At 38.8% G+C, this 24901-nt stretch overlaps 3 protein-coding genes across 4 annotated transcripts; 1 reads left to right on the forward strand and 2 right to left on the reverse strand.

Moving 5' to 3' along the window:
• Window positions 1–71: 71 nt before the first annotated feature.
• Window positions 72–14220, reverse strand: LOC100551751 (interleukin-1 family member 10). 2 transcript variants are annotated; one of them, XM_008116024.2, is made up of 5 exons: window positions 14145–14220; window positions 7346–7572; window positions 4460–4597; window positions 2228–2361; window positions 72–824 (listed from the first exon to the last, which is right to left on the reverse strand). In XM_008116024.2, exons 1-5 carry the CDS (start codon window positions 14147–14149, stop codon window positions 591–593), a joined length of 738 nt encoding a protein of 245 aa, XP_008114231.1. In that variant the 5' UTR covers window positions 14150–14220; the 3' UTR covers window positions 72–590. The 2 variants fall into 2 exon arrangements, with proteins under 2 accessions (XP_008114231.1, XP_003224251.2); XM_003224203.4 differs by lacking the exon at window positions 14145–14220 and adding an exon at window positions 8858–8966.
• Window positions 5446–7459, forward strand: LOC103279673 (putative ribosomal protein eL39-like 5). Its single transcript, XM_062961237.1, has one exon. The coding sequence runs from the start codon at window positions 5971–5973 to the stop codon at window positions 6100–6102; it is 132 nt and encodes a 43-aa protein (XP_062817307.1). The 5' UTR covers window positions 5446–5970; the 3' UTR covers window positions 6103–7459.
• A 1675-nt stretch (window positions 14221–15895) lies between the features above and the next one.
• On the reverse strand, window positions 15896–23424 carry LOC103279672 (interleukin-36 receptor antagonist protein). Its single transcript, XM_008116022.3, has 4 exons — window positions 23144–23424; window positions 22288–22422; window positions 20344–20477; window positions 15896–18315 (listed from the first exon to the last, which is right to left on the reverse strand). Exons 1-4 carry the CDS (start codon window positions 23280–23282, stop codon window positions 18091–18093), a joined length of 633 nt encoding a protein of 210 aa, XP_008114229.2. The 5' UTR covers window positions 23283–23424; the 3' UTR covers window positions 15896–18090.
• Between the last annotated feature and the right edge of the window lie 1477 nt (window positions 23425–24901).

Genomic DNA, 24901 nt, shown 5'->3' on the forward strand with positions numbered 1-24901 from the left:
TACAGCCCTGGCAACAGTATCCACAGATCCAACTAATTACGGTCTGAAAATATTTCTTAGCAATCCAAATCTTGATTTTTGCCATTTTCTTTTCTTTTTTGTTTATTTATTTTATTTGGGTCAAACAAGTACAGTATAACATTAGCACTTTTCCTCATGAGAAAATTTAGAAGGTAACACAGGCGACTTATACAGTCTATATATTTTAACAATTTAACAAAAAGAGATTTTAAAAATTCGTATGTATTCGCCCTTGTTCCCTACTTGTATCCATCCCTTTTCCATTGTTTCCCCCTCTCCCATTCACCCCTCCCTCCAGGAACAGTTATACATTTTCTTTATCGTTTGTTGGATCATAAGGATGATCTGGTTCAATTTGTCATATTTTCTGTTGCCCTTTGCCTTGGCTATCATTTTTCCCCAGTTCCTTTTCCATTTTCCCCAGAGTAGCAATAAAACTTCTTCCACTATCCCTGGAATTCCTGCACATTCATTTACAACAGATTTTGTCCCACCCTACTTCCCAAACATACAGACTACAACTTCTTTTTTTCTACTTTTCATTTAAGACAACAGTGGCCGCAATGGTTCTACATTAATAAAACCCCGCTTTTGTGTCTTTGAAAATAAAACAGTGTGTTCTGAGCACCGCCTCGGCGACTCAGCCCCATCGGCTTATTTGCCTGGGAAGAAGTGCTGAGGAACCAACCCGGGAATGCCGCAGACTCAAAAGAGCAAGTTCCGGGGCTCCCATCAGTCTTGCTGTAGAAAGTGAAACTCAACGCTTTCTGATTCTTTTGATAGAGCGTCTTGATGTCAGCTTCCTAAGAAAACAGAAATGTTCCATATGTGGTACTTAACACCAAATAAATTAGCCAAATTCAGCAAAGGGAATACCAGTAGCAATTGCTGGAAATGTGGGAAACATACCGGCACTTTCCTCCAAATGTGGTGGGAGTGTAAAAAGATAAAAAAATATATTGGTAGGAAATTCATTTTAAAAATGACAATAATTCTTCAAAAGAAGTTTGAATTTCAGCCAGGATGTTTTTTACTGGGAATCACTGACCCACAAATTGATAAGAATACTGATAGATTAATATATTTTTTTTACCACGGCGGCAAGAATCACACTGGTACAACTATGGAAATCGGAGGAAGTGCCTAGTTTGGAGAAATGGATCAACAAAGTGATGGACGTGATGAATATGGACTTAATGACTCAAAGGCTGGCGCAGGATGGAACCCCCCAAATAGTATGGACTGGACACCCATGAAAGAGTATTTATTAAAAGAAAAAATAAATATACACATAAAGTTCGACTAAGGAAGACCTGGGACTTTAATAATTTAAAAAAATGAATAAAGGGAAAAAATAAAGAGGACCACATCTAGACCTCTGGAAGCTACAGAGATAATACAGCAACTGTGAATCTATGCCAAATTGTTTTTTTCTTTTCTTTTCCTTTTCTTTTTTTATTGTCTTAACTTGTGTTATGGTAAGTGTTTTCTTTCTCTCGCAACATACTGGTTTCTGGTTGGGGGTTAGTTACTATATTTTTTTTATTACATTATGGAAAAGATTATTGGACCTTGTTTGTAATACGATATGTACAAGTTGCTTATAAATTGCATAATAAAAAATAATTGCAAAAAAAAAGAAATATTAGGTTAGAAGAGAAATAGCATGTGATATTAGAGATGTTTCAAAATGCTGTTTTATCTATTTCAAAACTTTTAGGATACTTTAAGAGTTTTCAAAAGAGAATTACAATGTGTTTTTGAATTGTTTTTTTATGTCTGCATTGTTTTAATTTGTTGTATTTGCTCATTGCCTTGGGAAAGTTTTCAAACTGCTAGGTTGGAAGCTGGGGCTAACAGCGGGAGCTCACTCCGCTCCTCGGATTTGAGCCACCAACCTTTCAGTCAGAAAGTTCAGCACCTCTGCAGTTTAACCCGCTGTGCCACATTACAGCTTAAAAATATCCAAAAAAATCAATAAAAGTATAAATACAAAAAAATTAAACAATGTCTATATTTTAAAATAGCCTGCCTGCCTTTGAGGGATGTCTGCATGGATAAATCAGTTCATGGATACCAATTCCATGTACTGTATTGTTGGTTTTTAAAAAATATGCCCAGTTCTAATTGTGATGGAGAAAGGAAAGGCGTAAAGAGACATTTCTTAGAGAACCGGGAAAAAATTTTCAGCATAAACAAACCTCACCGTCAGCTGTAGTTGAGGTTGACCCGCACCAGACTTCATGCAGGACAGGCTGTATTTTCTCCCATTGGGAGCCATGAAGATGGGCTGCATTTGGGGATCAAGGGCAGTGTTAGGGAACACTTCCATGAACAGCTCTGGGGGAGAAACCACAGCAATGATCGAAGACATAAGTCGCTGCTTATGAAAACTGGGGCAGTTTTCATAAACCGCGACTAAGGGAATGTTAGTAAATGAAAAAACTCCTAGGAAAACACATCTGAGTTTTATATTCAAACCAACTCCACTATTCTACGAGGTCCTTGCACTTCCATTACCCACCCTATGAGTTTATCAGTGTGTCTTATTGGTCATTTTTTGCAAGGAATTCGCCTTTTTCATGAATTGACACTGTGAGGTTATGTGCCTTCAGGAATTCTCAGGGTTTTCTTAGGCAAGGAATACTCGAAGGTGGCTTTGCCAGTTTCTCCCTCTGAAACATAGCCAACCACACCTGTTATTTGTTTCTGGCCTGTCACTCATGTACTGCTCTGTCATAACCAAACCGTGTATTGTGATGCAAGTGAGAGACGAAGCACAGAAGAAGTGTTGGATGGCAAATCTCTACTGCAGCTCCTGATGAACAAGGAGAAGAACCCAGGATGACACTGAGCTGGATCTACGCTGACATATAATCCGGTTGAAAGCAAATCTGGATTCAGAAACTGGATTACATGGCAGCGTAGACAGCGCCTGAAGCTCACCGATAAGACAGTCAAGACACCTAATCCACAAGAAGGGGATTCAGAGACACTCAGGCCCCATCTACAGTATATAAAATTGAGATTATCTGCTTTGAACTGGATTATATGTCAATATACACTCATATAATCCAATTCAAAGCAGATAGTCTCAATTTTATATGGCACTGTAGGTGGAGCCTCAGGCAGACCTCATAAAGAAAGCCACTATGAGCCTTTCCACACTGCACCTACCCCGTTTCCCCAAAAATATGACCTAACCCAAAAATAAGATTTTTCAGCATTTCTGGGGATGCTCGAAATATAAGACCTATTTCAAAAATAAGCCCTAGACATTTAAAAAGTCAATTTGGGAAAATTCGACTACCCCTAAAAAAACCAAGCTCTAAAGAAGTGGTTCTCAGCTTGAGGTCCCAAGATGTTTTTGGCCTTTACTCCCAGAAATCCCAACAGCTGGTAAACTGGCTGGAATTTCTGGGAGTTTTAGGGTTTTACCCCAGGGATCCCAGGTTGAGAATCACTGCTCTAAAGCATCTTTGGGAGCATATATTCCAGTTTAAAACAGATAATCTGGAATAAGATTCTGGGGTATAGGGCAGTGTGGAAGGGCCCCCAGGTGTCTTTTTTGTAGGAATGGTAGAAGTACCTGAGCTGTCGGCATGGGCTGAATGAGACAAGATACCAGCTAACAAAAAAGACAAATGGAGAAAAGCAGTAGATTGAGTATTTGCACAAAATGAAAACATGATGCATAAAGTAAAAATCAGAGATACAGATGAAATGAGTTGTCTTCTCGTAAGTCTTCATGACATAAAAAAGAGTCTTTATGTCCAAAAGTTTCCTCCAAACTCTTGTGAGTGCCCTTTGGCAGCTAATTTCACTTTGTATCTCTAGATTTTTCCTTGTGCGTCATGTTTGAATTAGGAGCTGCCGCTGGCTTAGTGGATTAAAGCCTTGTGACTTGAAGGTTGGGTTGCCAACCTGAAGGCTGCCAGTTTCGAATCCCACCCGGGGAGAGCGCGGATGAGCTCCCTCTATCAGCTCCAGCTCCATGCGGGGACATGAGAGAAGCCTCCCAGAAGGATGGTAAAAACATCAAAAACATCCGGGCATCCCCTGGGCAACATCCTTGCAGACAGCCAATTCTCTCACACCAGAAGCGACTTGCAGTTTCTCAAGTTGCTCCTGACATGAAAAAAAAAAGTTTGAATTTTAAAAACTCACTTATGTCTGACAATATTCTTTCCTTGTGGACATACTGTACTTTTTGGCCTTGTGTAGAAAATCAATTTCCTCTGCTGCTTTGTTTCTATTTAAAACTACGTAACACAACTTTGTGTAATACAGAGGCCTATTGTATTGTTGTGTACTTTCTTAGCTTAACTTCTTGTTCCACAGTAAAGAGTAAGAGGTCTATGGACTAAACAAACTTAACACAATGAAGTAAGAGGGTAGCAAAGAAGGGCAAACCGAACCAAAGAGCTGCAAGGATTACCTGGTGCATTGGAATTTCGAGGGTTTGCTATTATAATGTTGTTCACCAGGAAAAGGAACTTCTGGCTAATATCCCAAATACTGTACAAACGAGGTTCCTTTTCTACTTGGATAACATTTGTTCCATTTCCAATAGGCACTAGAGAAGGAAACATGTAAATATTTAATTATGTCACAGTGCATTTTAGGTATTTTAGCTGAATAATTTGTTTTACACACACATATTGCAGATCACATGCAGGACCCACTGTTTTGTTGTTTTATTTTATAAAGTATATTTTAAAAGAGCAACATCACAAATTGCTTTTTAAACAACACTATAGGGAAGAACATGGCTTTTTTTTTCTAAAACTGTAATAAGAAATAAGTATGGATGATTTCCTATATTGACTTTCTTGTCTCTATTGAATTGTACTGTTGTCTAATCCTCTTAATCCCAATGAGTTTGACTTAATGGGAATCCAAGTTCTCCTGCTCAACTGTCCTGTGGAACAGGTTTTCCCAGTAATATCAGTGGAAAGTTAACACTACTGCTATTGAGGAGTGGCTTCAGGCAAAATGAGATTGAAAAGGAGGAAAATCACACTGACCAACAAAACTTGGGGTCAGGATAGTAGTAGGTGATGATACAACCACAAAGAACTGTGGTGTACCATCCATTTGTATATCAGATTATGATAGGTATCAATATCTTAAATGTTGCACTACACTGTAAGCGTGTATACTCAGGGCCTGCCATCAGGACAAGTTTTACAAAGATTCAAGTTTTTCTTAGTGTTTGGGATGTTGCCATGTGTAGCCACACATGGTATAGTTTTATTTGGATGCTGGTTGAAGCTTTCCTGACAAACTAATACGTAGTAATAAGAATTATTATTATTATTATTATTATTATTATTATTATTATTTTTCCCTTGACATTAAGTCTAGTCGTGTCCGACTCTGGGGGTTGGTGCTCCTCTCCATTTCTAAGCCAAAGAGCTGGCATTGTCCATAGACACCTCCAAGGTCATGTGGCCGGCATGACTGCATAGAGCGCCATGACCTTCCTGCTGAAGCAGTACCTATAGATCTACTCACATTTGCATGTTTTTGAACTGCTGGGTTGGCAGAAGCTGGGGCTAACAGCAGGAGCTCACCCCACTCCCCGGATTTGAATGGCCAACCTTTCAGTCAGCAAGTTTATTTATTTATTTATTTATTTATTTATTTATTAGACTTGTATACTGCTACTCCCAGTTTGGCTCAGAGCGGTTTACAGAAATAGATTAAAACAATACAATTACCTTTAAAATAACAATAAAAACAACAATAAAAACAAACATAGCCCCGAGTTTTTCACCCATTGAAAGCCTGTCGGAAGAGAAAGGTTTTGCAGGCTTTCCGAAAGGCAAGTAGGTCTCGGATAATTCGAGTTCCATAATAATAATAACAACAACAACAACAACATTTGTTTGTAACCTGCCCTATCTCCTCAGGGGAACTCAGGACAAAGTTCTCTCCATCTCAGCCATGTCATCCCACAAGACATTCAATATCAAGCAGTTCCTTGCTAAGAAACAGTGGATCTGGATTAAAGCCCACAATCAGATCAGGTACAACACCAAAAGGAGACACTGGAAGAGGATTAAACTGAGCCTGTGAGCTTAGGGCCCATCCAGACAGGCCCATATCCTGGGACCTGTCTGAGTTTTTACTGGAGGCATCCCAACGACGCCTCTAGTAAAAATGAATTAATTTGGAACAATGTGTTTTATGCAATGTGTTGATTTATTATTTATACGTCAGGTTGTGGGATGATGTTTTTCTGTATTATGTAGTTGTTGTTGTTTTTCTATTTTGTTGGCCACTTTGAGTCCCATTTGTGGGAGAAAGACAGGATAAAAGTAAATTACAGTAGAGTCTCGTTTATCCAACATAAACGGGCCGGTAGAATGTTGGATAAGCAAATATGATGGATAATAAGGAGAGATTAAGGAAAAGCATATTAAACATCGAATTAGGTTATGATTTTACAAATTAAGCACCAAAACATCATGTTATACAACAAATTTGACAGAAAAGGTAGTTCAATACACAGTAATGCTATGTAATAATTACTGTATTTACGAATTTAGCACCAAAATATCACGATGTTTTGAAAACATTGACTACAAAAATGCGTTGGATAATCCAGAATGTTGGATAAGTGAGTGTTGGATAAGTGAAACTCTACTGTAATAATAATAATAAAGCCAGGGTTTCCTTATTTTTTAGAGTTTTCCTGGTTTGTTCTGAATATACTAAAGCTTTTGGGGGTGTGGGGATGGACATCTGCGCCAAAGCGCAGATTTTTTCGAATACCCATTTATTTGTCTGTTTAGTAGTAGTACACAGCATTCATTGCGGTTATATAAAATAGGTATTTCAGCACGTGTTACTTGTTGCACAGTCAAGTACAGTAGAGTCTCATCCAACATAAACGGGCCGGCAGAATGTTGGATAAACGAATATGTTGGATAATAAGGAGGCATTAAGGAAATGCCTATTAAACATCAAATTAGGTTATGATTTTACAAATTAAGCACCAAAACATTATGTTATACAACAAATTTGACAGAAAAAGTAGTTCAATACTCAGTAATGCCATGTAGTAATTACTGTATTTACGAATTTAGCACCAAAATATCATGATGTTTTGAAAACATTGACTACAAAAATGTGTTAGATAATCCAGAACGTTGGATAAGTGAGTGTTGGATAAGTGAGACTCTACTTGCTGAAATTTCCCCATTTTCTCAATAATTGGACATACAATGTCACTTTTCACTCTGACAACCCTAAATTCCACCCGTCTATTGTTAACATTGAGGGTTATTTCGATGGCAAAAAAGCAGAGCGATATCACCTGGCTTTAACGGCTTTTTTTCATCTGGCTTTAATCTCTTGTTTTCACTTGTCCTGAACTTCTTGTTGATGAATAAATCTGCTATTTCCTCATTCCAAGTCTTCTGGAAGAACTTCTTGTCCTTCTCAAGTGTCACCTGGCTGAGTTTTGGCTTCTCAGTTTCCACCGGGCACTGTTCATTTCGCAGGGGCTCCATCTCTGCTGCCTCTCCCTCCATCACCAGATTTCTGTAGGAGGAGCCATAGAAACAGAATTGTCAAACAAAAGCAACAGTATTTTTTAAAAACTCTAAAATCAGAAATAAAGAGCAACATTAAAAAAAAACCCAGGGGAATTCCAGACAGGAAACAATCAGTCAGTTAACACCTCCTAACAAAGGATTCCCCCAAGCAGGAAGCAGCCAGACTTTGAAGCTGCAAGGCCATTCAATGCTAATCAAGGTGATCAATTGCAACGCTCACATTTGCCTCAAGCAGACAAGAATTCTTTCTCCCACCCTGGACATTATTCCACAGATATATAAACCCCACTTGCCTAGTTTCCAACAGACCTCACAACAGCTGAGGATGCCTGCCATAGATGTGGGTGAAACATCAGGAGAGAATGCTTCTGGAACATGGCCATACAGCCCGGAAAACTCACAGCAACCCAAAAGCAACAGAACTCAGAAAGTACCCTGTTTTCCCCAAAATAAGACCTTCCCTGAAAAATAAGACCAATCATGATTTTTCAGCATTTCTGAGCATGCCCAAAATAAAAACCTTGTTTCAAAAATAAGCCCTAGATATAATTCATTTTAAAAGTCAATTTGGAAAAATAATACTGCCCTTGCAAAAATTAAGATAAGATCCTGACTTATTTTGAGGAAAACAGGGTACTTACAGCATTTTAAACAAAGATGGTAATGGAACTGATCTACTTTTTTAAAAAACTAGCAGCTGCTTTGCCATGGTGTGGGTTTTTTATGAATTCACATTCAGATAATTCACCTTCTAATACAAATGTATCTCCCCATGGGATGGGTCTCCAAATCTCCTGTTGGTTTATGGCAACCCTGTGCATTTAATTGGATTTTCTTAGGCAAGAAATCTTCAAATGTGGTTTTGCCCCCTTCCTCTGAATTGTAAACTAAAAACTACCTCAAAAAGGAAAAAAATCATAAAACTTAGAGCTGAAATAAATATAACTGCAGTCTAGATTTTTTTTAAAAAAATCATAGGCATGGAAGGTATATTTTCTTCTTGGAATATTGGAAGAAGAGAAGGTAACTTTCCTAGCCTTGTTCCAAAAGAATCATAACAAACAATGGGAAAATCAATTAGAGGAAAAGTTTAACCTAGGCATGGGCAAACTTCAGCCCTCCAGGTGTTTTGGATTTCAATTCCCACAATTCCTAACAGCTGGTAGGCTGTTAGGAATTGTGGGAGTTGAAGTCCAAAACACCTGGAGGGCCAAGGCCTGGCCAAAGGAATTAAAATCCATAGTAGCACCTTGCAAGCAAACAGAAAGTACCTGCAATGTTTTGTGGACAAGTAGACAGAGTGCCTGGAACTGAAGATTCTCTTCTCTACTTTACTCTGGGATGTCCACCTCATTTTGTAGTTACTCTGCAATGCTGGGGGGTGTGGTTTGCATGTTTATTTTGTATCCCGACCAAGCTTTGTCTCAGGTTGCAGTTTTTTGGAGTCCTAACTGATTTTACTGTATATACTCGAGTATAAGCATAGTTCTTCAGCCCTTTTTTTAAGACTGAAAAAGCCCCCCTCAGCTTATACTCAGGTGAGGGTCCTGGTTGGCTTATATTTGGGTCAGCTTATACTCAAGAATATATGGTACATTTATTATTTTTCTCTATTGTTATTGGTATTATTACATTTATTATTTTTCTCTATTATTGTTGCTACTCTTACATTTATTTTACTCTATTTTTATTATTATTATTAATACATTTGTTGGGTTGTTGTATGTCAGGGGTCCCCAAACTAAGGCCCGGGGGCCGGATGCGGCCCTCCAAGGTCATTTACCTGGCCCCCACCCTCATTTATAATATAATATTTTATATCAGTTTTAATAATATAATATATTGTATATACCTATGATATTGATAATAATATTATCATTTTATACAATACTAATAATAATACCATATAATAATATTAATTATATGTTATATATTACATATAATATTACAGTATAGTGGTATAGTTCAATATAGTAATATATAGTGCTAATATTGTGCTATGCTAATAATATAATATATTGTATGTACATACAGCTGCTCTGAGTTCCCTTCGGGGTGAGAAGGGTGGGATATAAATGTAGTAAATAAATGTAGTAAATGAATAAATAAATAATTTTGGACTTAGGCTCACTCAAAGTCTGACATGACTTGAAGACACACAACAACAACAACAATCCTAATTAACCTGACTATCTAATTGGCCAGAAGCAGGTTTATGATAGGTTTATGTTGGTTAAAATTATTTTCATTTTTAAATATTGTATTGGTCTTTCATTGTTATTGTTGTTGTTTTGCACTACAAATAAGATATGTGCACTGTGCATAGGAATTTGTTCGTTTTTTTTTTTTCCAAATGATAATTCGGGCCCCTCAACAGTCTGAAGGATTGTGGACCGGCCCTCTGCTTTAAAAGTTTGAGGACCCCTGTTGTATGTCTTTCGAGCTGTGTGGCCATGTTCCAGAAGTATTCTCTCCTGACGTTTCGCCCACATCTATGGCAGGCATCCTCAGAGGTTGTGAGGTATGGATAAACTAGGTAAGGAAGTTGAATCAATGTTGAATCAGCAATTTACCGGCTCCAGTTGTTTTAGTACAGAGATCCTGGCGTTGTTTTAGTACAGAGATCCTGGAGGTTCTTCTGCTCCTCTTCTTGGCTCTTGAAATCAAACCAATTGGAATAGTTGAAACCAGTCTTCAGGGCACACTGAAAGCCTTTATTCAACCACATGGTCTTGTGCGCCTTCATTATGTTGTTATTGAAGGAACGGTGCTCCAAGCAGCTCTGGCTTAGATATATCCACCTATGAGGAATAAGAAGCTCTCTTTCCCCTGCAGTGCCAGGGAAGCCGAAAGACATACAACAACCCTGTGATCCCGGCAATGAAAGCCTTCGACAATTTGTTATTTCATTCTGATCTTATTATTATTATTACATTTATTATTTTTATTTATTATTACATGCATTATTTTCCTGTATTTATTATTATTATTATTATTATTATTATTATTATTATTATTATTATTACATGTATTATTTTCCTGTATTTATTATTATTATTATTATTATTATTATTATTATTATTATTACATATATTGTTTTACTCTATTATTATTAAAAGGATACATAAGCACATTTACATTGAAGAAGATGAGAATAATGATTTGATCAGAGTTGGGCAGTCTTATCTTAAATTTGAGCTTGATGTAAATATTCAAAAACATTAACCTACTGATGCCTCAATTAATGTAATTTTATTGGTATCTCTTTTTATTTCTGAAATTTATCATCCTCGGCTTATACTGGAGTCAATGTTTTCCCAGTTTTTTTTGTGGTAAAATTAGGTGCCTCGGCTTATATTCGGGTCGGCTTATACTCGAGTATATACAGTATATTTGTCTTCCACCATCCAACAGGTACTGCTTTGCTGGACTTCCTTTCCTTGAGCAAATTTGTCTTCTGCTATTGGGGGGGGGGGGGGCTTTTTTCAGCTAGAAGCTGAGATACGTGATAACAAACTGAATATTACTGTTGAAGCAGTGCCAGGGCTAAGTGCAAGGATTCCACCCCTGAGCATTCTCATTGTTTTCCTTTATTTCTAACTGCATTTCATCCCTCCTTACACTCATATCTCATTGCTTCCTCAACTATATTACTCCTTTCACTACTCCAATCCACTCAGGAGTTTGCCCCGGAACAGCAGTGGGTTAAACCATTGTGCCGGCAGACTGCTGACTTGAAGGTTGGGTTGCTGACCTGAAGGTATTGGAGTGACTCCAGTCCTGTTTCTTAGTCTTTACAATGACTGTGATATCATTTTTTTTGGTAACTATTAGTTAAATGCTTCTGTGGTTAAATTATCGACATTTGCACTTCTGAAAACGTTGCCACACTTTCACTTTGTGGCTATGCTTTGATTGCATAAGATTCCAAGGATGTTAACCATCTCATTGCTTCCTCAACTTTATTGCTGCTTTCACTACTCCAACCATAACACCCACTCATCATCATAGGCTATCACTCGTGGCCGAGTCTGATTACTTTCCAAGTGCAGGGTCTTGGCAGTGTGTCCGTAGGTGACTGTAGAGACCTGTTCTTGATTTGCATGTTCTTTTGCAATGAGAGCATCAATTTCCAGATGGAAGGCGGTCCCAACAAGAGTTGGCTTGATGTGCCTTCCTCTTGACATATTTCTCCCTTTCACCCTCCATATGTGTCTCTTCAAATCCCTTACTTTACTTATTACTCACTTAGGTGATCCCTCGTAGCCCGAGGATGATGGCCCTCCAAGTGTACTGTACTTGGTTGTGGACTGTAGGTGACTGTAGAATCCTATTCTTGGCCCGTATGTTCTTCCGCAGTGAGGGCATCTCTTTACAGGTGGAAGGTGGTCCCGGTCAGGGTTGGCTTGACGCAGCTTCCTCTTAGCACGTTTCTCTCCTAAGCCCTCCATTTGTGCCTCTTTAAATTCTACAGCACTGCTGGTCACAGCTGACCTCCAGTTACAGCGCTCAAGGGTCAGAGCTTCCCAGTTCTTGGTGTCTATGCCACAGTTTTGAAGGTTCTTGAGTTGAGAGTAGAGTAACTGGTTTAGAGACAGTGATCAAGCATTTGGACAATGTGGCCAGTTCAGCAAAGTTGATGGTGGAGGATCATTGCTTCAGTGCTGGTGGTCTTTGCTTCTTCCAGAATGCTGACGTTTGTCTGCTCAAGAAATTTGCAGGGGTTTTTTGGAGGCAGTGCTAATGGAATCATTCCAGAAGTCTAAACATGCACCTCTCCTACACACACATAGCAAGGAAAATGAAATAGCACTAGACTTCTAATGTCCAGCCTTGTTCCACTCTTTCTCCCTCTCCCTCTTGATATTTTTTAGCTTCCCATCCATGGAGTCCCACCGGAAGTACCCTTATGCCATGTGACAGCACATAGAAATGGAGCCAGAGGTCATTCTGATAAGTCCTAGGTGATACTCTCAGCAAAATGACACCAAAAATTGTGCTGTTTCACCAGAAGTCTATAATTTTTATTTTAAAATCATTTTTTCACAACCCCAGATAACTTGTACTGTATCTATATATAATCTATGACACAATCTATATATTATCTATGAGACTAAAACCCTTTTTTGAACCTTCCAATAATGCATATTGGTGTGAATCATTATTAATCCTTTACAGCGATGCTCCAAATCATGTGGTTACCTTTCCTTGTGCTATTTTGTTCAATGCTAATGGTTTTTTTTAATCATAGCTGGTTTTGTGAAATTGTCTGGTATTTTGGTTCGATACAGAAGGAGGTTCCATGGGAGTGACACCTCGAGTTATTGTGACACCAACCTGCACGATGTTTTGCTCAATGAAAGCTGATTGAAATACATTTGGTAAAATGGAAGATATTAGTCATGTGTTACATACTGGAGATAGGGCATTTGCCTGGAAATGTAGAACAGCGTGGTGTGGGAAAACACTTGCAAAAAGATTTGCATGGAAAACTTTGCAACAGTAGTGCTAACACAACATATTACTTAGCAGTAGTGTGTTTTTCAATAAAGGCAATATAATGAAAATTTATTCATTAAGTATTGTTCTTAGTTTGTTCATTAACAAGTTACATTTTAAGACAGCATGAAAATATACTAGTATGGCCAGAGATAGATTAAAGTTATATAAAATGTTAATTTGCAATGGTGTTGTTTTCATTATTCAGGTGACTAATTGTAAATTAGTTACTGGACATTTTATGAAATTAGTGGAAATTACCTGCTTCCAGATGTATTTAAAAGCATTCATTGATTACAGTAGAGTCCCACTTATCCAACACTCTCTTATCCAACGTTCTGGATTATCCAGCACATTTTTGTAGTCAATGTTTTCAATACATCGTGATATTTTGGTGCTAAATTCGTAAATACAGTAATTACTACATGGCATTACTGAGTATTGAACTACTTTTCTGTCAAATTTGTTGTATAACATAATGTTTTGGTGCTTAATTTGTAAAATCATAACCTAATTTGATGTTTAATAGGCTTTTCCTTAATCTCTCCTTATTATCCAACATATTCGCTTATCCAACGTTTACGTTGGATAAGCAAGATTCTACTGTATTTTGAACCTGGAAGGTAGGACCTTTCTTTGACAAGAAACAATTTGGAAACACAAGTCTGATGAGAAAGCAAGATTTGATAGATAACTTTGCTACTGTTGCAAAGCAAATGGAGAAATCAGGCATTACTGTGTAGCAGATAAGAACCACAAACTCTGGTGTGGAAACAACAACCCTTGAATTGACACATAGTGTGTGCAAGAAACAAAGTATAGTATTGGCCTGTCTACATGGGCCACAAACCACAAAAAAGAATAAGAAGTCATTCCTGAGCATGTACATGATGCACAGGGGCTTCCCACCCCCAAAGTAGGATGATTGGTTAACATGGTTTTGCCCCGTTTTTGGCCCCCAGAGCTTCTTTTAAACTTTGCAAGTCCTCAGTATCCAGACATTTCATACCAAACCCTAACAAATGTCAAGCATTTCTCCAGACACCTGATCTCTCTGACCTCATAAATCACATTCCTTCTGGAGAGGAAACTTGAGCCCATTCAGAATCATCTCATCGTTGTTTTTATAGCTGCCTCATGCAAATCTAAGCGAGTTATAAACCTTTTAAAAACGTTTTACAGGTGTGTGCAATTGTAGCAATCCTGCCAGGTGTTTTGGCCGAGATTTCTTATTGGCCCTAGTTACCATAGCCAATGCAAAGGAATTATGAGAAGTCAAGAAAGCATCAAGGTGAACTGTAGTTCTCTGCTTCAGCATAAAGGAATGAATTCATCGTATATACTCACTCATGTATAGGTCAAACCCATGTATAAGTCGAGGATAGGCTTTCCAACTAAAATTATAAATCTTGGTATGATGAGATCCCAGTAGGCATTTTAGGTCCAGAAAGTGACCTTCCCCTGCACTTTTTTCCCCATCAACTTGCTTTGAGGGTGTTTTGAGAATTTATGAGGGGGGAGTACAAGTGGGAGTTGCCCATGCTGGAGTTAAATTCTGAGAAAATAGGAAAATGCAAAAGGAGTAGCAAGTTAATTGTGGACTTAAAACAATCCTATGGATTTTATAAGGCTTTGTTAGTGCCCTTCCAGACAGACAGGACCTTTCTAGCTTTTACCTGAGGCATCCAAATGGCACCTCGGGTAAAAGTGAATTGGTGCTGAGAAAACTAGGTTAAGCCTAGGTCTGAATCTTTCCAAATGATGGGCCTGTGGGGATTGACTTCCGAGACTGCTTCTGGTTCCTTGGGTTCCTGGAGCCTGAAGGAGCCCCTTCGGTAAGTTTTTTAGGTGAAAATGGGAGGTTGAAGGGGGGCTGACATCTAGCCACCCCTCAAGTGAAAGCCTGGGTTTATGTTGGGGGTGTGGACAGAAACCTGGGAGGAAGCGGCTTATTTTAACCCACTTCTTCCTGGGTTTCAGGGAAGTGCAGAAGGGCCCTGAGTCAAGGAATACTCAGAGGTCATTTTGTCAGTTTCTTCCTCTGAAATATAGGCTACAACACCTCTTATTCTTTTGCAGTCTCCCATCCAAGTACTAACTGCATCTGATTCTATTTGCTTCAAAATCTGGTCAGACCAGATGCCTTTAAAATGTTTAGGTATAGTCCCTACACATCCTGGGTCTTTAATCCTGTGAACCCTGGCTCCACTTCAACACTGTCAGTAATGGTAATATTTTGGGTTTCATAGAGTAGGAGAAAACCTTTGGGCAGTGAATGAATCGTATAAAAAATTGCGGCACTCCAAAGATACACTGGCAGAAGCCTTAAAGCCTTGCCTTAATATGACTAAGGGATGCTTTACAGCCTGAAGGCCATGTTCCTAAGGAGAATTTGTTCTGAGGCAGAAAGGGGTACATGCTGGCATAAATGTATTTTGCATTTTTCAGACAAGAATACTTGATTTTTAGCTAGGCCAGTCTTACTGGAACAAAAAGAAGTAAAGGGTAACGTATTTCAGAAATCGTTCTTCCTTGGCTAAATGCAGGTCTTGGGCTGAGCAGAATTTTTAGGAACCTGCTGAGCAGGTTGGGATACTGTAGAAATTGATGTAGGTGATAACAGTGGAGGCATGAGAGCCAGGAAGGAAGGCAAGTCAGATAAAGGACACGTGGCAACATCAGCCACGGCTTGTTCATTTGGATTATAGCTTCTGATATCTTACCGTGTTTCCCCGAAAATAAGACAGTGTCTTATATTATTTTTTACTCCCAAAGATGTGCTAGGTCTTATTTTTCCATAATGAAGAATTCACATTTATTGTTGAACAAAAAATGAACATTTATTCTATACTGTACAGTAGTTGTCATCACAAACCAACATAGCCAAACCAGACAAACTGTGACTTCTGTCAAGAATTTCTTGATACAGTAGAGTCTCACTTATCCAACATAAACGGGCCGGCAGAACGTTGGAGAAGCGAATATGTTGGATAATAAGGAGAGATTAAGGAGAAGCCTATTAAACATCAAATTAGGTTATGATTTTACAAATTAAGCACCAAAACATCATGTTATACAACACATTTGACAGAAAAAGTAGTTCAATACGCAGTAATGCTACGTAGTAATTACTGTATTTACGAATTTAGCACCAAAATATCATGATTTATTGAAAACATTGACTACAAAAATGCATTGGATAATCCAGAACGTTGGATAAGCGAATGTTGGATAAGTGAGACTCTACTGTACTATCATTATTTCCATATACAATTGGCATATACATTTACCAATCCTGCATGCTATGGTGTTTTGTTTGGTGGGCGCCGGGCATGCTTCCAAACAAAAACTTTGCTAGGTCTTACTTTCGGGGGAGGTCTTATATTTAGCAATTCAGCAAAACCTCTACTAGGTCTTATTTTTTGGGGATGTCTTATTTTAGGGGAAACAGGGTATTACTGTGTTTCCCCGAAAATAAGACAGTGTCTTACATTAATTTTTGCTCCCAAAGATGCGCTAGGTCTTATTTTCAGGTGATGTCTTATTTTTCCATGAAGAAGAATTCACATTAATTGTTGAACAAAAAAAATGAACATTTATTATATACTATACAGTAGTTGTCATCACAAACCAACATAACCAAACAAACTGTGAATCCTATCAAGAATTTCTTGTTACTACCATTATTTCCATGTATAACACTCTATGGTACGTACATTTACTGATCCTACATGCTCTGGTGTTCTGTATGGCGGACATGCTTTGCTAGGTCTTACTTTCGGGGGAGGCCTTATATTTAGCAATTCAGCAAAACCTCTACTAGGTCTTATTTTCTGGGGATGTCTTATTTTTGGGGAAACAGAGTAGTTATTCAGGTCAGAGGGTTCTGTGAATTATAATTCCTGAAAGTAACTTTTCCAAGCAATGATCTCATCTTTGAAAGCTGCTTGGGTTTTAAGCGAAGAATAATAGAAATTCAGGACAGGTTAGAAACTATCTACACTGCAGAATTGGCACATCTTGAACTGCCATGGCTCTCTCCTATGGAATACAGTGATGCCTCGAATTTAATGTGTTACGTGACCAAGCTTTTAACAAAAAAACTCTAATATCAAAGTGAATTTTCCCATTGAAAATGTACTTTTTAAATAACAAATAATGTATAAATGCACATTCTTATGGAAGAATAGAAAAAGAAAGACCAACTTAAAAATGGTAGAAGCACAAAGTTGGGGAAAGGAAGCACAAAGCACAAAGTGAAGAGGCAGAAGCACCCTCCCTCTTTCTCTTGCTCTCTCCCCCTCTCTCATGAAACCAAACATACCAGGAATAAAAAGCAACTAACCCAAATCAACTAACCCAAACTTCCTCAAAGTGGACAAGAGCAAAGCAGATAGCAATCTCCCAAAGTGGATAAGAACAGGAAGCATGAAGCACAAAGGCAGCTCCCTTGAAGCCCTAAAGCTTCAACTCTTGCGCTATCACTCCCTCTGACGCTAGCTCTTAACTCAAAATGCAGCTCTTATGTCAAGGTTTATCTGGGGCCAAGTGACAGCTCTTAACTCAAAATGCTCTTTAGTTGGGATACTCTTAAGTAGAGGTTCCACTGTACTAGAATTTTGTAGTTTGTTAACTACAGATCCCAAAATTCCATAGCACTGAGCCATGGCAGTTAACATTCGACAATGTGGATAAGGCCTAGATAGATTTCATGCATTTGAATATACAGTAGCAGAAAAATAAGCTCAAAATAGGGGTCCAGAATAAGCGTTATCCTGGGGGAGAACCTGGCCAGCTCTTCTATGTAGAAATATAACAGCACCCCTCCACTGCAAATGGATATTGCAAAACTTCCCAGTTCTAATTCCAATATATGTAAATAAATTTACAGAGATATCAGAATCCAGCCAAAGCTACTAAACCTCCATTCTACCACACTTAATATATCGGAACAATTGAGTAAAAATTTCATTTTCTTTAATTTCCAATAAAAAAACATTCCGGTCTATTCCAAAGGGTCCTTTCTCTCGCAATAGAAATTTGTGATATCGGGCCCTCCTTCACGACTCAAACGGACAGGCTTGTTTATCTCGGTGGAAGTGCTCATGAACCATCCGGGGAACGCTGCAGATTCAAAGCAACAAGTCTGTTGCTGGTTATTGGATCGGCTGTAGAAAGTGAAGCTCTTGGATTCTTCATGGCTTGAATAAAGGTCCAAAATGTTTCTCTCCTAAGGACATGGAAAGTTAGAAAGAAAGAAAGAAAGTGTTATAAAATGTATCAGGAAAATAGTGTGGTTAGCAGGCATGGGCAAACTTTGGCCTCCGGGTGTTTTGGACTTCAACTCCCACAATTCCTAACAGTCAGAAGGTATGGATTTCCCCAAGAGAAAAGGAAAAAAAAGTAATAAATGATAGATCATACAGCCCTTTTATTACAAAATATATCACCATTCAGGTCTGAAAAATATGAGAATGAAATACAGTTGTAGAACATTGATACCACTTTAATAGCTAAGGTTACATCCAGATGTATTCCAGTGTGGAATACATCTCACCACGTTAAGATGTGGCTCTTAATGAGACATGCCGCATTATCACAGGATGTCCATGCCCTACATCGCTAGAGAAATTATACTGTTTAGGCAGTATTGCACCACCTGTCATCCGTCGGGAAGTAGCAGCCAATAATGAAAGGACCAAGGCATTGACATCTCCAGCTCCTCCTCTGTTTGGATATCAGCCAGCATGCCAATGCCTTAAAACAAGAAATAGCTTTCTAAGATCTACAGCAGAGGTCTCCTAACTAAGGCCCGTGGGCCGGATGTGGCCCTCCAAGGTCATTGACCTGGCCCCTGTCCTAAACTTTAGACTTAGGGTTGACCTAAATCTACCTGGTCTTTGGAGGTCTTTTTGCTTACCTATGGTCTTATGAGATCATCTGGATGGCCTTTGAAGGTCTCTTTGCTTAGCTTATGAGCCCATCTAGATGGCTTTTGGAGGTTACTTTCCTTACCTATGGTCCTATGAGACCATCTAGATGGCCTTTGAGGGTCCCTTTCCTTACCTATGGTTTTATGAGATCATCTAGATGGCCTTTGGGGGCCCCTTTCCTTACCTATGGTCTTATGAAACTATCTAGATGGCGTTTGAGGGTCCCTTTCCTTACCTATGGTCTTCTGGTGGCCTTATGAGACCATCTAAAAGGTCTTTGGAGGTCTCTTTGCTTACCTATGGTCTTATGAGATCGTCTAGATCAGGGGTCCCCAAACTGTGTCCCTCCAAGGTCATTGACCTGGCCTCTGTCCTAAACTTTAGACTTAGGGTTGAACTAAGTCTGAAATGACTTGAAGGCACACAACAACAACAATCCTAATTTTTTACTATTTCATCCTAGTCCGGCCCCCCAACAGTCTGAGGGACTGTGAATCGGTCCTCCACTCAAAAAGTTTGAGGACCCCTGATCTATAGAAATACTCGCAGGAACACCCCAGCAAATAAGAGTCCAAAAGTAGCAGGTTAAAACCCGGAACCTCAATCTATGGCTGATACTGAATGAGAAATTCCCTCCTGGGCACACAGAAGACTGGGTGACTTGGAAGGCACTGAACAGACTGTGCTGGGACCATGAGATGTAGAGCCAGTCTTAAGAAATGGGGCTACAAAGTGGAGTCCACAACATGTGAATGTGGAGAAGAGCAAACCACAGACAACGTACTACAATGCAGTCTGAGCCCTGCCACATGCACAATGAAGGACCATCTCACAGCGAGACCACAGGCACTCCAAGTGGCCAGCTTCTGGTCAAAGGGAATCTAGTATAATGTCACATTTTAAATTTTGTTTGTGTTTTTAAAATACATTATAACTATACCCGTAATTCAGTTCTGACACGATAAAGAAACATCCAAAAGAATCCTGGATTTAGCAAGACATTGGAGCGATCTGAGCAATAATATCTGACAAAACTACAGAACTCAGCTTTCAATAGTATCAAAGTGTTATCATTATGTAGTTAGACTATAGGAAACATGAAAACATTATGGCAACTACATCATTTCTGGACAATGAGCATGCAAAGTGTAAAAGAATCCATCAATCAAAATATACTACATCTCCAGGTGGAGAATATGAGCAGCTTTGCCACAGGATTGCGCAGAAAAATATATAGTCCATAGCTGAGAAAAGAATGATACATAGAGAACACAAAATAGGAGAAAAGGTGATTTCTTGGAGAAATAAAATAGATAAAAACTTACCACTAAATTTAGCAGAGGTTCACCATCACCAGATTCCATACAGGAGAGAGTGTGAGTTTTATCATTGAGGCCCAAAAAGATGGGTTGCAGTGTCGGATCGAGTGAGTGGTTGGGGAGCACAGCCAAAAGTTCTTCTGGGGAACAACGGGCAAGAAAGAGGAACTGATATGAGAACAAAAAGCATCCTCTGTGAGTCCATTAATGTGGATAAAAATCAAATCACTGTTAAATTAATAGTTTGGCTTTATTACTGGAAGTTTCACCGGAGCAAAGATAAATGGCCGGTGGTTTGAAAGTATTTAGAAAACCGTTCTTCCTAGCATTTCTTACCTGAAGCATTGCTTCAATTTACTTACCCTATTTCCCCGAAAATAAGACAGGGTCTTATATTAATTTTTGCTCCCAAAGATGCACTAGGTCTTATTTTCAGGGGATGTCTTATTTTTCCATGAAGAAGAGTTCACATTTATTGTTGAACAACAAAATGAACATTTATTATATACTGTAAAGTAGTTGTCATCACAAACCAGCATAACCAGACAAACTGTGAATCCTATCAAGAATTTCTTGTTACTACCATTATTTACATGTACAACAATCTATGGTACCTCTTGCAGTTTAGGTTTCACAAGGTTTCCATGCTGATTTCTCTCTATTCTAGTTTCAATGTAGTCATGAATAATATAATATAATAATAATAATATGATAATATAATAGAATAATAATAAAATAATAACATAATGATATACAATATATTAATGGGATAATATAATAATAGGATATAATAATAACAGAATATGATGATGATGATAATATGGTATTAATAGGATATAATAATGGGATATAATAACAGAATAGCATAATAATATAATAATAATAGGATATTATAATAGAATAATAGAATATAATATAATTATATAAAATAGATTAATAGGATAATATAAAATGGAATATAATAGTAACAGAATATGCGAATAATATAATAATAATATGATAATATAATAGAATAATAAGAGAATAATAGTATAGAATATAATGATATAATATATATTAATAGGATAATATAATAATGGGATATAATAATAACAGAATATGAGGCTAATAATATGGTAATAATAATAGTATAAAATAATAAGTTTCATGGCATAGGATAGGAATAAGAATGGGAGGAGAATCCCAATGCGTCCTGTACCTTTAAGAAGCAGAAGGAGCAGGAAAGGGTGTTGAAGCCCTCTTCCTTCCCTCCCACCCTCCCTCGCCCTGGCACCAGGAGCCAACCAGAAACCTCTGGGACGAAGGGAGCATGGCCAGGACAGAGCCTTGTCTCCGAAGGAAGAAAGAAACCGCAGGCAGCGCAGACGGAAAGTTTTTTGAGCCGAGGCTGGGGGACAGGCAGGAGGCACAGAAAGCAAGCACTCTCTCTCCCTCCCTCCCTCCAGTGGGTATGAATGCTGCATCTGCCCTGCAGCCATGCTTCCCAATGGAACTCTCCTGCAGCCTGGAAGGTCCCATTCTTAGTTGCTAGGTCTTACTTTCAGGGGAGGTCTTATTTTAGGGGAGTAACAGGGCTGACACTGACGGCTGCTATGAAAATGGAATGGCAGTGAAATCACAAATCCCATTACAGTGAGACAGAGGCAAGAAAAGTGCAGAAGCAAAGAGGATGGTTGCTAATCCTACTAAAAAGCAGCACATTTTGCCATGTCTGTCACCCTGCCCCAGAAAATATGGTTGTATTCCAGGCATGGGCAAACTTCAGCCCTCCATGTGTTTTGGGCTTCAACTCTAACAATTCCTAACTGCCAGAAGGCTGTTAGGAATTGTGGGAGTTGAAGTCCAAAGCACCTGGAGGGCTGAAGCTTGCCCATGCCTGCTCTATTCCATCCATAAAAAAGCAATGGGGACAGAGAAGTACCAACAGAACTACAGAGCTTCACTGCTCACCTGGAGTCATGGAATCTCTGGAAGTTGCCACTAGAATATTGTTCATCAGGATCAAGAACTTCTGGCTCACATCCCAAATTCTGAACAGCCTGGGCTCAGTTTCTCTAGGGGCCCTAATTCTACGTGGAGGAGATGCTGCAAAAACAAAATAGATCTCCTTGCATTACATCATATAATCTGGTAAAGAAAATGCTATGCAAAGGATGAGTCATTTTATCTGGTCCATTCTATCACATCTTGTATTACAGTTGTAATTGGCAAAGAATACACTCCAAATGGGGAATGGCTTTTTTTTCTACTTTTGCTCACTTATATAATGCTGCGTTCACACTGCAGAATTTTAACAGTTTGGTACCACATTAATTGCCATGACTTAATGTTCGGGAGATTACTGAGAACTACCCTTGAGTCCTTTCTTTTTTAATTTCTCTAAAGCAGGCATGGGCAAACTTTGGCCCTCCGGGTGTTTTGGACTCCAACTCCCACCATTCCTAACAGCCTCAGGCCCTTTCCTTTTCCCCCTCAGCCGCTTAAGCTCTTAAGCGGCTGAGGGGGAAAAGGAAAGGGCCTGAGGCTGTTAGGAATGGTGGGAGTTGGAGTCCAAAACACTCAGAGGGCCGAAGTTTGCTCATGCCTGCTCTAGAGCTTGTTTCTGTGAAAAGTTGCTATGGGAGGAACATGGCTTGACTGGAACTTGGAAACATTGGTTCAGACTCCAGATCCCAGAATCTTCTAATCAGGACCATCCGCTGTAGTGCAGAACAATAACTTTTACAAGCTCTGGTCTAAATCTATTCCCTCAATTTTGGGACATCTCCATGACAGCAAGCAGAAAAGCAATGAGTTATTTTTTCACCTGGATTATAGTCACAGAACAATGCTATCATTTCTTCATCCCAACTCTTCTTGTTGGACACCCTCCTCTCAGATGCCATCCTCTGTTTTGTATGCATTTGTGGTTCCATCCTGCAGGGCTTGCAAATATGAGATTCCATCTCTGTGGCGTCTCCTCCTGTCTCTGGTTCTTCCCAAGGACTGGTTGAGCTTCAGGGTCTCTAGAGTTTCTCCTCCAATCACAGCTTTGCTCCTAGACTGTGCTATTAAAAGAGATCGATAGCAAATTATAGTTCTGTTTGATTGTGAAGAAGACACGTTGATTGTCCCAGGAAGCCTCCTTGTAAAAAGTGAAAAGTTCTGAAATTTTAGTAGTAGAATAGCTTTCTTAATGCAAAAGGTAAAAAGAAGTCTTATCAAGGCAGATAATTGACAATACAGTAGATTCTCACTTATCCAACACTCGCTTATCCAACGTTCTGGATTATCCAACGCATTTTTGTAGTCTATGTTTTCAATAAATCATGATATTTTGGTGCTACATTCGTAAATACAGTGATTACTACATAGCATTACTGTGTATTGAACTACTTTTCCTGTCAAATTTGTTGTATAACATGATTGTTTGGTGCTTAATTTGTAAAATCATAACCTAATTTGATGTTTAATAAGCTTTTCCTTAATCCCTCCTTATTATCTAACATATTTGCTTATCCAACGTACTGCCGGCCCATTTATGTTGGATAAGTGAGACTCTACTGTATCTGCTTTGAACTGGATTATTCTGAGTCCACACTATCATATAGAATCATAGAGTTGGAAGAGACCTCCTGCCAACCCCCTGCCAAGAAGTTGGAAAATCATATTCAAAGCACCCCCAATAGATGGCCATACAGCTTCTGTTTAAAGAAGAAGCCTCTGTCACACCCTGGGGCAGAGAGTTCCACTGCTGAACAGCTCTCACAGTGAGGAGGTTCTTCCTAATGTTGAAGTGGAATCTCCTTTCCTGTAGTTTGAAGCCATTGTTCCGCATCCTACCCTGTTTCCCTGAAAATAAGACATCCCCAAAAAATAAGACCTAGCAGAGGTTTTGCTGAATTGCTAAATATAAGGCCTCCCCCGAAAGTAAGACCTAGCAAAGTTTTTGTTTGGAAGCATGCCCAGCGCCCGCCAAACAAAACACCAGAGTATGCAGGATTGGTAAATGTACATACAAGTTGTACATGGAAATAATGGTAATAATAAGGAATTCTTGACAGGAGTCACAGTTTGTCTGGTTTGGTTATGTTGGTTTGTGATGAAAACTACTGTACAGTATATAATAAATGTTTATTTTTTTTGTTCAACAATAAATGTGAATTCTTCTTCCTGGAAAAATAAGACATCCCCTGAAAATAAGACCTAGCACATTTTTGGGAGCAAAAAATAATATAAGACACTGTCTTATTTTCGGGGAAACATGGTAGTCTCCAGGGCAGCAGGAAACAAGCTTGCTCCCTCCTCCTCCTCCACAGTTCAATGTGGATTTTATACATCTGTGTAGAAGAGGTCTTAGTCTTTAATGCTTTTGAAGGCAAGTGGATACAGTATAATATCCTCTATGCCTGGAACAAGTATCTCTACTGAATTTTGATGATAAAAATGGGAGAAAATCTTGCCAAGAAAACCCCACAAGAGGGTCAGCATGAGCTGGAAACCACTTGAAGGCAGACTACAAAAACAGTAGTCTAAAAGTGCAATGTTTCCCCTCTCCACTTTTTAAAACTTGTAGTCTTCACAT

This window comes from Anolis carolinensis, unplaced genomic scaffold (genome assembly GCF_035594765.1).
Source record: "Anolis carolinensis isolate JA03-04 unplaced genomic scaffold, rAnoCar3.1.pri scaffold_8, whole genome shotgun sequence".
NCBI lineage: Eukaryota > Metazoa > Chordata > Lepidosauria > Squamata > Dactyloidae > Anolis > Anolis carolinensis.